This window comes from Gorilla gorilla, chromosome 11 (genome assembly GCF_029281585.2).
Source record: "Gorilla gorilla gorilla isolate KB3781 chromosome 11, NHGRI_mGorGor1-v2.1_pri, whole genome shotgun sequence".
NCBI lineage: Eukaryota > Metazoa > Chordata > Mammalia > Primates > Hominidae > Gorilla > Gorilla gorilla.
Window position 1 is genome coordinate 54,619,140 of NC_073235.2, and position 17,110 is coordinate 54,636,249.

The following is a 17,110-nucleotide window of genomic DNA, read 5'->3' on the forward strand; positions in this document are numbered from 1 at the left end:
AGAAAGACAGGTGGTGTACTTTTAAGTAGTGGATTGCAATCTATCCAGGTTGCCCATTACTCAGTAAAGATGTCTTGCTGTAGAGCCACAGAAAACTATACACTCCCTTGAAGGGAAGCCCACCATCACTTAAAGTCACTATAAGAATGATAACCTTCTTTACCCTCATCCCAGGATGACTCATCCAACTCCTTCCTAAGAAAGAAACTTGAGAGAAAAAGCTAAAAAAAAATGGTATAAGGGTGCCAGGGCTTCCCTGGCAATGTCTACCTTATTTCCTACCTTTAAGACAAACAGGACAAAAGTAAAGAAGAGTTATGGGCAAAAGACATGTATCCTCAGGAAACAGCAAAAATGGTTTAGGTCTCTTTGGACATTTATATGTGCCCTACTTATTTTCAGGTCAACAGCTCCTTAAGGACAGGGTCTACCACCTGTCTACTAAATATAGCATCAAAACAATGCACACATTTAATATCATATCATACTATAATGATCATCAATCCAGTTTTAAATTAAGCTATTTTTAAAGTAAATACCATTCATCTGAAAATTTAGAATGCTTGAAATGCCAAATAAGCTATATTAAGTACAATCACATTACCTCCTTAGTAGACATGTAACAATCTACTGACAATAGGCTGAGACTGTGAGAATCAGCTTCTTCTGCAGTTTAGGGTTCCTGAGTAGCCTACACAATACAACTAACGTGTTACCCCAACTGCTTCTAGTAGAGATATATTTTTGTCAAATTAGAATAGAAACTTTTGAATATTTCAAATGCTCTTGAGTGAACAGTGTAGATACAGATTATGTGAGGAATCAAACAGAAAGAAAGTTAACTTTTTAGAGACATGAGTTGTGCTTGGCAAAACGCAGTAAGTAGAATGCAACTAAACACCAAAACCTGACACAGAATGGCAAATAACCCTTTACAGACACACAAAAAAGCAAACATAAAGTTTTATCATACAATGATGCAGACACTGCTGTTTTGTTCCACTTTCACAGCAGCAGCGAACTACTCTGAAAACAGAAGCAAACTGAATAAATCCCAGATGTCTTTTGCAGCCAGAAAAATCTTTCCTACCCTCCTAATTTTCAAAAAGATCAAGGCATGGCATATTTGATAAATGTATCTTGTCTGACGTGACAGTTACCATAGTGACTATTCTTTTTTTACTTAACAATTATGTTGTGTCAAGTCATCTAAATTATGCACCCACATTCTACCCTTTCTCCTTGGTGTCTCCTTCACATGCACCTTTACATACCAGTTTTCATAAATTAACATGAATTTTGCTCATCCAAGCTCATTCTGAATTCAATTGGCTAATTGGCTGAAATTTCAAAAAACGCTTCCGAATGGGGATACTGACAAATGTTAAGTATTCGCTTCACATGGCAAGCACACAAAAAAGGTGAAAAGTACTGGAAAAAGATGGCTTATGGATGTTCATGGATGGCTTACGGAGTCTGTACCTCCTAGACATGTATCATATCTTTGCTATGCACAGATTTTTAACAATGTAAGTCATGCAGCTAAGTAAAGGCAGTATAAAGCATACTCTAGAAGTTCATTGTGCCTGTTAATAATCATGTAAGTCAAATAAATCTTTATGGAAATTTGTAAAGAAATGTTAAATCTTGTTGAGCAGCAGGAAAGCGTTAGTACCTCACCTGGGGAACTTCTGATATGTCAGGTACTGTCCTAAATCAAAAGATTTATACTCCACATTTACAAAAAGATTTATGTTTACATAAAAGATTTATGCTTTATACTTACAAAAGCATATGAAGAACCAGAACTACCCTCACATATTTAATGGTCTTTTCATCCATGTTAAAACTGAACTAAAATGTATTTGTGAAATATCAGTATCTGTTTAATTTGCTCTGGTGAATGTTAATTGTTTAGCCAATATTTACTGAAACAATCAAAGATAAATTTTATAATTTTATTCACAGACAAAAGAAATCTTAATACTATGCTATAAAACATTTTCTTTTACTTTTAAAAGTTGTTTATAATTTAGAAAATGTTCTCAAAAAACATGCTCACCTGCATTGGAACCCCAGATGATGCAGGTGGGTAATGTGCTGGAGGATGGAGCTTTGAATAGACTGAGTACACTGGTGCTTCATTCACCAATTTGTTATATAGTTCCAGAGCTTCCAGGACTTTAACATTCAATTCAGACAATTCTGAATGCTTCCTGATGTAGAAGAAAAGTATTATAATACTCTTCTAGTTTTTAGCATGTATTTAGTAATATAAATTATTTTTTTAATTTAGCACAATTTCTATTAATATATTAAAAGGCTCTTTTATATTTAATGAAAGAATATTCACAAAGGGAAACTAATAGGAAGAACTGCTTAATCCCTGTAATAGCTAGGCTGATATTGAGGCAGGAGAATAGGGTCTGGAGGCAGAGAATCTAAGGCTGATTTTCAAGCTGACTTCTTATAACTAAATTGAAAGGAAAACCAACCCTAACTTTCCACACCTAAGTAACAAAAGGACCAGAGGCTACTTCCTTGCAAACCCCCCACGTTTTCTGTGCAGCAGATGGGAAATTGGGTGTCCGAAAAAAATCAGACTGATTACAGGTCCAGTCTTCGTTTGCAACTTTGTAACTTCTGCCTCTGAATGGTTGCTGTCCACAACCAATCAGACTGACTGTGGGCGGAGTCTTCATTTGCACAGAAATATAACTTTGTAACTTCACCCTAGCCTCTGATTGGTTGCTTTTTGCAACCAATCAGATGTTTGCACAGCAGTGTTACCTTTGTAACTTCATTTCAGCCTCTGGTTGGCTGCTTTCTGCAACCAATCAGACTGATTGTGAGCTTCCACTTCATTTACATGAGGTGAGCACGAAAAGGCCAATGGGAAACTTCTAGGGGGTACTTGGACCCAAGAAGATTCTGTATCCTGGCCCTTGAGCTGCTGCTCAGGCCCACTCCCACACTGTGGGGTGTACTTTCGTTTTCAATAAAACCCTGCTTTTGTTCTTTTGTTGCTTCCATCTTTCTTTGCTTTGCTGGGCATTTTGTCCAATTCTTTGTTCAAAATGCTAAGAACATGGACAACTTGCAGTCACAATCCTCTACTGGTGACAATATGACTTTATAATATTAGGGAAAAGTCCTTCCACACCTCACAAAATGCAATCAATTCATAATTTTGGTGCTGAGAGAATTTACTTTCACACATTCCAGGTTTTTGTTGAGAATTCAATTATTAAAAAGAAAATTCTCAATTTGGGTAAGAATCTGGGCCTTAATTAAAAATCTCAATAAAAGAAAGTACCTAGGCAAGGCTCAGAACCTCTATGAAGTACAATATGATGGAAATTTAAAAACACTTGTTAAAAAAAAACCACACACACACATTTTCATTTGTTTATATCCATGAAAGTGTCAACTGAAAAAAAACCCTACTTAAATTATTATCCTTGAAAATCCAAGTAAAAACAATGTGTAAGTAAGACTAATCTCTACAGCTCATTTGTTGGTTGGTTGATTTTGTGAGAAAGTAAACCAATGCTTTATTATGTAATAACAACAAACCCAAATAAAAGCATCTTCAAATTTGCCCAAGAAGCTTCAGAGCAAACTCTTTCTACTTGATAGTTCCCCTGGGAGTAATAAAGAACTCTCTCTGCACTGTCAAATTTACAAAAGCTAAGCAACCACTTTTCATCTGGCCTGAAACATCCACAAGCCTTTTTACTGAATGTGGTTCTTTCTACATAAACACAGACAGGCAACAAGCAGAGGCACACAGACAGACACAGGACTACCAAGTAAATAGCCTGGACTGAGTCCTATCAAGATTTGTCACTTTTCTTCTACTAGAGTCTGTTATGTCTGAACTATAACAACGAAAAGTCTGTTCTCTCTCTGGTAAGAATGACTGCATTAAGCAGGTCAAACTCTATTATCAAAAATATCAGGCCGGGCGCAGTGGCTTATGCCTGTAATCCCAGCACTTTGGGAGGCCGAGGCAGGCAGATCACGAGGTCAGGAAATCAAGACCATCCTGGCTAACACGGTGAAACCCCGTCTCTACTAAAAATACAAAAAATTAGCCAGGTGTGGTGGCGGGCACCTGTAGTCCCAGCTACACGGGAGGCTGAGACTGAGGCAAGAGAATGGTGTGAACCCAGGAGGCGGAGGTTACAGCGAGCCAAGATTGCGCCACTGCACTCCAGCCTGGGCAACAGAGCAAGACTCTGTCTCAAATTAAAAAAAAAAAAAATCAGTTACAAGTCACCCAGAAAGCTACAGAAATTAGTGCCATGCTAACAAATGCATAACTAAAATGTAACCGTAGGGATTTGATCCACAAAACCCAGCATGCTGATGAAACACCAGGAAAATGCAGTAGAAAGACATGATCACTGTGTTTGAAATCCCCTTAAAGATTTGAGACACAATCCCAGAGTAATAAGGCAAAAGAGCAACTTGATCAGGTGGTAGAAAATTACCTTTGGAGGACAGGAGGAAATAAGATTAGAATAGTCTGGAACATAGTTAAGTCCAGACTATGAATCTCTCTTCAACAAATCTACCTAAACTTTTATGGAGTCAATTTACATGTTTACTCAATATAATTTCTTAGGCTGATAAAATGCTACAAAATTTCATTCTGTACAATGACAAAAATGAAATATACAATTTAACTTTCTAACAGTAGAGTTGTTTTTCTTAGTAGGAATAACAAACATGATGATCCATTCAAGGGAAAAAAGGATATTTTATTCATCTTTGAATACTTGACAAGGGTAAATAATAGTCAATAAGAATTTGTTGAAGAACAGGAAACATTTCCCAGAACAGGAGCTGCATCTGCAGCTGTGGCCATAGAACAAGAAAAAATGCCAGTTGGCCTATTCAAAAACTGAAACTGGTAAGAAAACTGGTTAATGGTTGAGTTCTCACTCAAAAAATTAACTAATATCAGAATGGTCACTTTGATTTTTTTTTCTTTTGAGAGCGGATCTCACTGTGTCACCCAGACTGGAGTGCAGTGGTGCAACCGTGGCTCACTGCAGCCTCCTTGACCTCCCAGACTCAAGTGATCTTCCCACCTCAGCTTCTTGAGGAGCTGGGACTACAGGCGCACACCACCAAGCCCAGCTAATCATTAAAAAATTTTTTTGTAGGGATGGGGTCTCACTGTATTACCCAAGTTGGTCTCAAATTCCTGGGCTCAGATGATTCTCCCACTTCAGCCTCCTGAAATGCTGGGATTATAGGTGTGAGCCCCCACGCTGGCCTCACTCTGACTTCTAATTCTTCTAGATCTTTTCCTTTAACAAAATTCTTTTTATGAACCAAAAATAAGATTAAATTGTCACAGCTTCTGCCTTTTTTCATTATATAATATCTGCTCATATCAAGGGATAATTATCAAGGACAATGATTTCCATTGTAGAATGTGTGGACATACACTCAGCCCTCCATGTCCATGGGTTCTGCATCCGTGCACTCAACCAACTTCAAATTGAAAATACAAAAAATTAAAAAAAATTGTGTCTGAACTAAACATACAGCCACATCTATCATAATACTTTTTAATCTTTTCCAGTTTGATTATTCACTGAACATTAACATGCTGCATTGAAACAAAGTAGATGTGTAACGAGATATTTAATGCTCTAAAATATGGCAAAACTACTGTTAATTGCCACACAGATTTTTCATTTCTTTAGAAAACACAACAAATGTATTTTTTAAATGTCCCCTGGAACAAAGACGACAATCTCTGATGACTAGGAAAAGTCCTGCTGCTACTGCACTTCTCTGGCAGAGGCAGAAAAGAAGTAGTTTATATTCTCCTTCTTATTTTGGTCCTATCTAATCTTTTCTTCTTGTGCTGTTTATATATTAATTCAATAAATACCACTAGAAAGGGATGATGATGGAATACTAAGCCCTATCCCTTGTTTTCCTTTCACTACAGGTTCTCCCTATGACTTCAGATAGAGAGCTGAGAAATAAGGGAGCAGAACCAAGCTAAAAGCTCAAAACCCTGAAAGTCTACCCCCTTCAGTGTTGCTCCTATTTTATTTTTATTTATTTATTTATTTTTTGAGACCGTGTCTTGCTCTTTCGCCCAGGCTGGAGTGCAGTGGCGAGATCTCGGCTCACTGCAGGCTCCGCCTCCTGGGTTAACGCCATTCTCCTGCCTCAGCCTCCCGAGTAGCTGGGACTACAGGCCACCACCACCACGCCTGGCTAATTTTTTGTATTTTTAGTAGAGACGGGGTTTCACCATGTTAGCCAGGATGGTCTCTATCTCCTGACCTCATGATCCACCCGCCTCGGCCTCCCAAAGTGCTGGGATTACAGGCTTGAGCCACTGCGCCTGGCCGCTCCTATTTTTAAAGGACAATAAGGGCCAGGCACAGTGGCTCATGCCTATAATCCCAGCACTTTGGGAAGCTGAGGCAGAAAGATCACTTGAGGCCAAGAGTTTGAGACCAGCCTGGGCAGCACAGCAAGACCCTGTCTTTAAAAAAAAAAAAAAAAGCTGGGCATAAGGCTGGGTGCAGTGGCTCACACCTGTAATCTCAACACTTTGGGAGGCTGAGGTGAGCGGATCACGAGGTCAGGAGTTCGAGATCAGCCTGGCTAATATGGTGAAACCCCATTTCTACTAAAAATACAAAAATTAGCCGGGCATGGTGGCAGGCACCTGTAATCCTAGCTACTTGGGAGGATGAGCCAGAGAATGGCTTGAACCCGGGAGGTGGAGGTTGCAGTGAGCCGAGATCGCACCACTGCACTCCAGCCTGGTTGACAGGGCAAGACTCCATCTCAAAAAAAAAAAAGAAAAAAAGAAAAAACTATGTAGGATAAAATTAAAAGAGCAATAGAAACAAATACAAGGACAAGAAATGAAAAGAGAAGGTGTGATTTAGCTTCAAACACTAGAGAAATTTCATTTAAAATTTTTATAAGTACCACTTCTCATAAGAATTCAATTCTTGGCCAGGCACAGTGGTTCATGCCTGTAATTCCAGCACTTTGGGAGGCCAAGTTGGGCAGATTACAAGGTCAGGAGTTCGAGACCAGCCTGGCCAACATGGTGAAACCCTGTTTCTACCGAAAATACAAAAATTAGCCAGGTGTGGTGGTGCACGCCTGTAATCCTAGCTACTCAGGAGGCTGAGGCAGAAGAATTGCTTGAACCCGGGAGGCAGAGGTTGCAGTGAGCCGAGATCATGCCACTGCACTCCAGCCTGGGCGTCAGAGCAAAAGTCCATCTCCAAAAAAACCCCAGAAAACTGTTACCTAAATAAAAAACACCAGGCTCCCCAGCCATCTTGGCAGCTGCTCTTAGTTGGGGACCCTCCTGGACTTAAGGCAGGATGGTCTCAAAGAGGAAAAAGTCAGTGGAGTTGATTAACTCTAGGCTCCAACTTATGAAAAGTGGAAAGTATGTGCTGGGGTAAAAGTAGACTCTGAAGATGATCAGAAAAGGCAAAGCAAAATTGGTCATCCTCACTAAAACTGTCCAGCTTTGAGGAAATCTGAAATAGAGTGCTATACAATGTTGGCCAAAACTGCTGTCCATCACTACAGTGGCAATGATGGGCACGGCATGCAGAAAATACTAGAGAGTATGCACACTGGCTATCACTGATCCAGGCAGTTCTAATATCACTAGAAGCATGCTAGAACAGACTGGTTAAAAGTAAGCCATGCAAAATTTTTATTTAATAAAACTTGTCAGAGCTTGTTTTTTAGAAAAACAAAAACAAAATAAAAAGCACCACCTTGCTATAAATTTGTAAGAGCCTGGGAAACTGAAAAACAATTTCCATGAATTGTACAGTTCCACAAAAACTTTCCCTACTTTACTGTTTGCCAAAACACAAGTGAACCCCCCAAAACTATACTTTTTATTCCTTGCACGAAAAATCTCACCTATCAATTTCTTCAAGTTTTTCATCTATCATTGGACCCATCTGTTGGCAGATATCTGTAAATACAAAAATACTTACAAATATAGAAACTTAATCAAGTTTAAGCCAATTTCAACAATTTTTAACAATATAACACCAATATACAACACTATGCATAATACACACAGATTAAGCTCATGCTAGAGAAAGACTACTATTCAGCACTACTACTACATATTACTATCATGTGACTAAAAGCAAGGTCAACTTTAAAATTAAAACCTCATTATGTTTTCTTGAAACTATTAACTAAGTTGACAGACTGTGAAATCTGGAGTTATCCCAAAGTCTTAAAGACATCTAGAAAACCATGATTAGTTAACTAAAACAAACTTAAGCCACAGTATATAAACTACGTAACCTTTGCCCATCAGATATGAAGATTTTTCATTTACTTAAGACATTTCAAGATTAAACATACTGTGTATTTCCCAATGTGAACACTGACACAATAAAGAGCACAATGCTGTATTCTATATTCATAACCAGATGTTTCTTCTATAAAAAGATTTAAGAATTATTTACCAGAGATTCTTATCCCAAAGGATTTTTTTTAAAGCATAAAAAACACGTTTTAATTGTTCTCACATTTCTTAGAGACTAAAAGACACATCAACATGCATCAATTGACTATGTTATGAAGTTAACAATTATCATGTATAATTTTGTCCTTTAAATTCATAATACAAGAACATTAAACAGCAATAAGCATTTTAAACATTTTGACTCAATTTGATGTACTGTTATTTTTAATTCTGTCCTTTTTTGGACTGCAAAAATCTTCAGCCAGTTTTACTAGTGGGCTTAAAGAAATACAAATACTTGCTTTATGAAAAGGATTTGCAGGTTTATGACAATGCCTTCCAAGTAATACTTTTACTATTTTACTGTACTAGTCTGTTCCCCACCAGAGATTTCTAACCTCTAGAGGCAAATACAAGGCAGAAGAAACTGAAGACATCATGAATAGCTAAAATATTAAATAATATTAAAATAATATAAAATATTCACTAAGTACCTTCTAAATCCAAAAGGTCTTGGGAGTCTGGTTTTGAATCTGTTGGATCTATACTCTGAAGTACCTGCAGGGCTCTATCCATCTTATCCTAAAAAAGTAACAGGACACTTTTCAAAAACTCAAGCGTTTTAACTTCAGTAAATATGAAATTACTCTTTCCAAGCATTCTCAAAGATAGTACATTTAAATGTCTTGATAGTTTAACTATTAAACAAAAGAGGCACCCTACCTCATCTATATAAACAGGCTCAGGCTCTGATTTCTTAATTTCCTCCACATCATCATCAGTTACATTCAATTTGTCCACAGCCGCTATAGAAACAAAGTAATTTTAAGTTCCTCAGCATTTACTTCAGTAATTTTAGTCATTAATTTATAAGTGGCCTATGATTGTCCATAAGAAAAAAAAATAAAAGTCCTTCAAATATTCACCACATTTTATAATCAATATTACATACGTTTATTACATACGTTTGGTCATTTATTTCACAAACATTTATTTAGTACTCATTATGTGCCAGGCATTGTTCTAGGCATTTATACAGACACTGGTGAATAAAACAGACAAGAATCCCTAACCTCTTGGAACTTAAAATTTTAGTGGAACAAGTGTACAATATAAACAGCAGCTGACATTTTAGGCATTTTCCTGAAAACTGAGTGTTACCACTGGGGTGAATAAATATATGACAGCAGATTATTATCTAGCAGATTATTAACTAGCTAATTTCATAGTTACATCTACGAGTTCCTTCTACACTCTTCCCTTCTATTAAAAAAACGATTTCCTATATGAACAAAAAATAAAACTTATTTTAAGCTAACTTCGATAATAGTTAAAACAACACTAAACACAAAAGTTTTTCATGAAGAGAAGGTTGAAAAAAAACTTACAAATACATAAACCCAGAAAACTATTTAAATGTTCCCTGGAGTATTGCTAGAATGTACCATATTTTAACAAAGTAAATTTTGGTAAAAATAAAACTACAATAAAAACCTATGTAGCCAAACAATTTTAAATCCCAACTGTTAGTCATTTATTTCAAATATTTGGCTAACTTTCAAAGAACAGAAGTCAGCATAACACAAGGATAAACTGAAAATCCACAATATTTTTTCCTTTTAATACTCTCCAGCCTATGTCAAGGAGAAATTGCTATATAGAATCCTCTGAGCATGATCTATAAAGTTATTTTTTAAAGGTATCTCCAATATTCCTATCTACTTAGAGTCAGTTAAGAGGAATAAAATTATAAATAATGGCAAAGTACTCTATATTCAAATCAGTGAGTATCAACCTCTCACGACCTCATTTTTCTGAATGTATCACTCTACACATACAAAGACGATGTTACACATGCATAATGCTTTCATTTGAAGTTCTTTCTCCTGAACTGGCAAGGACTAGCACTGATATATCCCTCAGTGAGTCAGAGTTAAGGTCAAATTGACTGACTTTAGAATCCTGGCTCAATCACTTACTAGACACATAATCCCTCAGCCTCAGCGTCCTTATCTGTAAGACAGGGCAACAAAAGTAGCTATCTCACAGAACCGTGAGATTGAAATGCAATAGTACAGATGACTTAGCACAATGCCTGACAAATAATGAATGCTCAAAAACCAGTAACTATTTCTGATTACCATCATTAGTACTATTACGAGCTGTTCCTTTACACTCAGATCCCCCCACCTCCCTACCTGAATAACAAATGGAATGCTTTCTCAGCATGGTTGACAATGGCTAAAGTGACTAAAATGGGACTGTCTGTGGCTGCAGACTGACTAAAGTTCAGCAGATCTGAAACAGGAAGCTTAGTGGCTTGATTACATTACTTTGTTATCGTTTCAAGCTCCCTAGGATCAAATCAAGGTGAGGAAAGGCCTAAAATTTAGGAGTACTCCTAACCCCAGTAATCATATTCGGCACTTGCCAACCACAACCTCCCCACACCACTCCCGCTTTGCCTCTGAGGTTCACTGATGAATCAAAACACTCTTTGTACAGAATAGATATGAACTGCCTCTTACACTACATAGTTAGGTTGATTTAAATACCTGCATGGTCACATATGATTTTATGCCTGACATTTAACTATGTATGCTAACTCTCAGAGGATGTAAAATAAGAGGAAATAATTCTTGGGATTGACACAGGCTAAATTAACCCCTTAATTTGGTTAAAAAGTAGGTTAGATTGTCATGCCTATAAAGAAATGATTTAAAAGTTAAATGCCAATCTACTTTACATCCAAAACTGAAACATAAAATTTAAGTGAAAAAAACTTAAATAGATCTAATGTTCTCTAAGATTTAACTTACCTGCCTCAGTCTCTATGTTTAAATTAGTTGTTACAAAATTGGATGGGAAAAGTCCTATTCCTCTGTGATTTTCTCCTTTCCACCAATTGGCATCACTAAAAATACAGTGCAAAAAATATCATTTGTTCCCCACATTTTAATACAATAAGCAAAGAGGAATTAAAAATTAAATTTAGCCTCCTTTGAATATATCCGTTTACAAGCAGCTATAATTAAGTCATTTTTCTTAAATTTAATAAACGATATTAAAAAGTACAAGTAAAACAAATATCCACATCCCTATATCTAAACTTAGAACCAGCCAGGCGCAGTGGCTCACGCCTATAATCCCAACACTTTGGGAGGCCAAGGTGGACAGATCACCTGAGGTCAGGAGTTTGAGATCAGCCTGTCCAACATGGTGAAACCTCGTCTCTACTAAAAATACAAAAATTAGCCAGGCATGGTGGCACACACCTGTAGTCCCAGCTACTTGGGAGGCTGAGGCAGAAGAATCGCTTAAACCCGGGAGGAGGAGGTTGCAGTGAGCCAAGATGGCACCACTGCACTCCAGCCTGGGTGACACAGCAAGACTTGTCTCAAAAAAAAAAAAAAATTAGAACCAATTAGCAATTAATCGTTTTTTATTCTGGACTTTAAAAAACTAAGGCCAGATGCAGTAGGTCATGCCTGTAATCCCAGCACTTTGGGAGGCCGAGGCGGGCAGATCACCTGAGGTCAGGAGTTCGAGACTAGCCTGGCCAACATGGCAAAACCCTGTCTCTACTAAAAATACAAAAATTAGCCGGGTGTGGTGGCAGGTGCCTGTAATCCCAGCAACTTGGGAGGCTGATGCAGGAGAATCGCTTGAACCAAGAAGGCAGAGGTTGCAGGGAGCTGAAATCACGTCACTGCACTCCAGCCTGGAGGATAGAGTGAGACTCTTGTCTCAAAAAAAAAAATAATAAAATTAAAAAATTAAAAAGTAAACAGGAAACACAAGTGCCCTTTAGTAATGACCCCAAATCCCAGCACCACATCCATCTTACCACACTGCCACAATAAAGTTGGTGGCCTTCTTGTCAGTCTGTTTTTTGTTCTTTTACACCTATCTATAGCCAAGTCCATATAGAAACAGACAGACATAGATGCTAATCCATACAGATCTTTTTAATTTTATATATTAATACTTTCAAATTTTGCTAATTCCTTTTAAATTAAAATTCCAACACACGAATAGGCCATATTTATCCATTCCTGTAGAGATGGACATTTAGGTTGATTCCAGTCTTTCACCATTATAAAGATAAGGTAATGATCATCCTAGACTTGAGGACACCCATGCAACAATTTCTCTGCGCTTATTCACAGACGTTAACTTGCTGGAATTTAAGAATATAAACATTTTTCTTTTTTTTTTTTTTTTTTTTTGAGACGGGGTCTTGCTGTGTCACCCAAGCTGGAGTGCAGTGGCACGATCTTGGCTCACTGCAACCTCTCCCTCCCAGATGCAAGAAATTCTCCTGTCACAGTCTCCCAAGTAGCTGGGACTACAGGTATGCACCACCACACCTATTTTTGTATTTTTAGTAGAGATGGCGTTTTGTCATGTTGGCCAGGCTGGTCTCAAACTTTATCTTAAGTGATCCGCCTGCCTCAGCCTCCCAAAGTGCTGAGATTACAGGTGTGAGCCACCGCACCCGGCCATAAGCATTTCATTTTACTAGATATTGCCAAATGTTCCCTAGAATGGCTGTGAAAATTCACCTTTCTCCTTCCCCCGGTTGCATGTAACAATGTCATCTTCCCTTATATGTGATAATTTTCCCAACTAACACTTGATAATCAGACAGGAGAGAAATCGTATTTCATTGTATGCACTTGCATTTCCCAAGCATCTACTTGTGCTTGCTAGCTATTCAGATTGCCTTTTCTGTAAACTGCCTTTTTTTTTTGTATTTTTGCCCACTTTTCTTATTCTACTGGATCATTTGTCTTTTTTCATGGATCTGTAGAAGTTCTTTACATATTTTGGACAGCAGTTGTTTGTCTGAATTATGCAGAGAACTTCTTCTAGGCTGTCGCTGTCTTTTCAGCATATGTTTATGGTTTCTTTAATTGTACAGTGGTTTTTTCCCCTATGCAATCAAATTTGGCAATCTTTTCTTTCATGGCTTATGCTTTTACCTTTTTCTACCCTTAAACTCCTAAATCTATTCTCCTATATACTTAACTGTAGTTTTAGTTTTTTGATTTTTTTTTTCCCTCTCCCATGTTTAGGTCTTTAATTCATTTGGAATGAAATTTTAATGTACTATGTGAAACTGATCAAAATTTTATCTGTAGTATAAAAAGAGCCATTCATCACAGCAAAATTTATTAAATAGTCCATCATTTTTTCTACTAATTTATAATACCCTACCTTTCAAACAGTAATCTATTCATGAGCCTATTTCTAGACTCCATTCTGTTGCAACAGTCCATGGATCTGTTTACACATCTTGTTAACGTACCTTAATATCTGCCAGGGAAAATACCCTTTCTATGTTACTCTTTCTCATTTATTGCACACCTTCAAATTTCCACATTAATATTAAATTACTTTTCAAGTTCTCTGGGGAAAAAGTCCTGTTGGGATTTGAACTGGAAATGCACTGAAATTATGCAATAATATAAGAAAAAAGAAATCTTTGCAATATTAAGGTTTCTTCCCTATGAACATGGTATCCTTCTCCATTTACATTTATGTAAAACATAATATGTAAATATATATTTATATTCTTTTATAGCTTTCAAATAATTTTATAATTTAATCCATAAAGACCTTACATATCTTTGTTAGGCTTATTCATTTCTAGATCATTTATGTAATTTTTGTTACTACTGAGAATGACTTTTTTTTACTACATTTTCTAAAAAGTTGTAATTAAAGCATACTACTGAGTTTTGTATGTTGAGCTTGTATCCAACAACCTTTATGAACTCCTACCACTTGTAATAGTTTATCCATTGGACTCTTGAACTTTCTATATGGAAAATCATAGTATCTGGAAATAATGATAATTTTATCTATTCCTTTCCAAAAATCTGACTTATTGAATAGACATTCTTAAGTATGAGTCTTATGGATGAATTAATGTCTATGATTATGAAACATCATTTCATTTATGAGCACTAGAAAGAGATGAAAGAGTTATATCATCCAAGTTCTTAAAGCCAGAAAATAACTGATGTATTGATGTACTGACAGTTCTAAGATATCATATCTGCAAATATCTATGGAAGATAGGAAAAATTTTCTTTCTCTTACAAACACATTTTTAACTTTTCATTTTGAAAAGGAGAGCTGAACTTGAGAAATTTTTGTATAAAACGAGAAAACCCAAACCTGTGAAATGGATGCAAGCGTTTTATATGAACCTACCAACAACTGTATGTGTGTACCCTTCCTTAGTGGTCCTACCAATATAGGATAATTTTCCTCCCAGCCACTACTACAAACTCTTTGATGAAGCATAAAAGTAGGCAAAGCAACCAAATTGACAACTCCTTCCCAGCCCTAATCCAGCTCTATATTCTGTCCACTGACTGACTACAAGTTGATTCTATGGAATGTTGATAGCAAAAAAACATTGTTCAAGCTTAAATTCTCAAATTAAAGAAATTGGCACTCTAATTTTACACAAATCATTTAATAATTAAAGAAAATTTTAATGTAGCATTTATATTTAGAGCTTTTTATGTTAAAAAAAGAATAAATCACAACTGAGTGAAAAATGAAAAATGATACAAGTGTAAAGAACATAAACCTCACCTTCAACAAACATTATTCAGCTAACATTTATGAAAACCTACCATGGAGAAAATAGTACCTTCAGGCTAAGCACTGAAATTACAAAGATAATTAAGACACCATTTGTGCCCTCAAGAAGTTTAAAATCTAGCACAAAGCTGTAGTCCCAGCTACCCAGGAGGCTGAGGGAGGAGGCCTGCTTGGGCCCAGGAGTCCAGGCTGTATGTAGCGTGCTATGCTCACACCTGTGAATAACCACTGCACTCCAGCCTCGGCAACCCAGTCATACCCTATCTATAAAAACAAGAAAAAAAAAATCTAGCAGTGTTTTACAATCTCTCCTACAGAACTGACTAAAAATATGTTATCTTGCTTTACCTTCAGAATTTTTCTCCTTTCTCCTTCCTCCCACCCAAGGAAGTCATAAGCCTCTTCAGAATCAACTGATTTAGTAGAGAGACATATGTAAAGAAGCGCAGTTTGCCTTCTGTATCCGGCAAGTGCTACATCCATGGACTCAACAAACCCCAAATCAAAAGTATTCATGAAAGATAAACAAAAATGACAATAGAACAACAAAAAAATTTTTTAATACAATATATTGTATTTAAAAATACAATATAATGATTTGCATAACATTTACATTGTATCAGGTACTATAAGTTATCTAGAGATAATTTAAAGTATACAGGAAGATGTGTGTAAGTTATATGCAAATATGACGCCATTTTATATCGAAGACTTGCATCTGTGGATTTTGGTATCAACAGGGGTTCTGGAACCAACTCTCTAAGGAACTGAGAAATGACTCTATTTAAAATACAGTATGAGAAATGCTGTTATATATGTTCAGAGGGCTATAGCTCAAAGAAGAGAACTCTTAACTCCACTGGGAGCTAAAAAGCAGAGAAAGGTTGAAAGGCTTCTCAGAGGATATAAAATCTGACACGGGTTTTGAAGGTTAAGTAGGCACTTGCCAGGAGGAAAAGAAAATTAAGTCTGTGGAAATAAAAATGACATTTTGCCCTCCTGCCATTATTGATAAGCAAGAAAACAAGGCACAAACAAAAAACTCTGCACTCTGAGACAAAACAAAAAATGTTACCATATTTAGTTTTAGGTCTCAAAGTACATAAAAACTTGAGCCTTTCCTTTTAACTACTGATTTCTTAACAAAAAGTACTCACCTGCTAACTTTTGCAATGACAATGACTGAAGGTAGTGATGTCCTTTACGGATATAATTATCATGTGAGAAAACTGCTATTTCTACCATGAACATATAAATAGCAAACCTGGAAAAACCTGGTAACCTTGTGGGGGTCTTTTCCTTAAAATACCTGTTTTACTTTTTAACATGGGGAGGCAACTTTTCTAAAGCCTGGACTCCCTTGCAAACTGTCCTTGAAAGTAAAGTTCTTTTCCTTTTCTAAATGCTTTTACCTCCTTCAGCAGGGCTTTCCAGGCAGACAGAACCAAAGGTGCAATGCTACAGAGGACTAAGCAGAAAATGGCATTTTTGGAACTGCAAAAATTCCACTTGATTATTTGAAATGGTACACACAAAACAAACATGGAGTGGGCCAGGCACAGTGGCTCACGCCTGTAATCCCAGCACTGTGGGAGGCTGAGGCGGGTGGATCACTTGAGGCCAGGAGTTTGAGACCAGCCTGGCCAACATGATTAAACCCTGTCTCTACCCCTAAAAATACAAAAAATTAGCCGGGCATGGTGGTGCACACCTGAATTCCCAGCTACTCAGGAGGTTGAGGTGGGAGAATTGCTTGAACCTGGGAGGTGGAGGTTGCAGTGAGCCAAGATCACGCCATTGCACTCCAGCCTGGGCGACAGAGTGAGACCCTGTCTCAAAAAAAAAAAAAAAAAAAAAAAAGAAAAGAAAAGAAACATGGAGTGGTAAGATAAAGCTAAAAGTGTAGAAAGTAAAACACTTTTCTTGATATACTCCATTAATAAAAAATGTGCGCCTTTGGGCCGGCACAGTGGCTCACGCCTG

General features: G+C 37.0%; 1 protein-coding gene and 1 pseudogene across 3 annotated transcripts in view; one reads left to right on the plus strand and one right to left on the minus strand.

Moving 5' to 3' along the window:
- The window catches only part of STAM2 (signal transducing adaptor molecule 2), a 57,151-nt gene that overhangs the window by 7,474 nt on the left and 32,567 nt on the right, over positions 1 to 17,110 (minus strand). For all 3 annotated transcript variants that reach the window (XR_008677892.2, XM_019022760.4, XM_031008810.3), the window contains exons 8-12: positions 11,326 to 11,420; positions 9,230 to 9,312; positions 9,001 to 9,088; positions 7,945 to 7,999; positions 2,063 to 2,216 (exon numbers count right to left, since the gene is read on the minus strand). Coding sequence is in view for 2 of the 3 variants with exons in the window: in XM_019022760.4 (XP_018878305.1) it covers positions 2,063 to 2,216; positions 7,945 to 7,999; positions 9,001 to 9,088; positions 9,230 to 9,312; positions 11,326 to 11,420 (475 nt within the window). In the remaining variant the exon portion in view is untranslated. The remainder of the gene's footprint in view (positions 1 to 2,062; positions 2,217 to 7,944; positions 8,000 to 9,000; positions 9,089 to 9,229; positions 9,313 to 11,325; positions 11,421 to 17,110) is intronic.
- Positions 7,386 to 7,709, plus strand: LOC101138768 (large ribosomal subunit protein eL30-like; annotated as a pseudogene).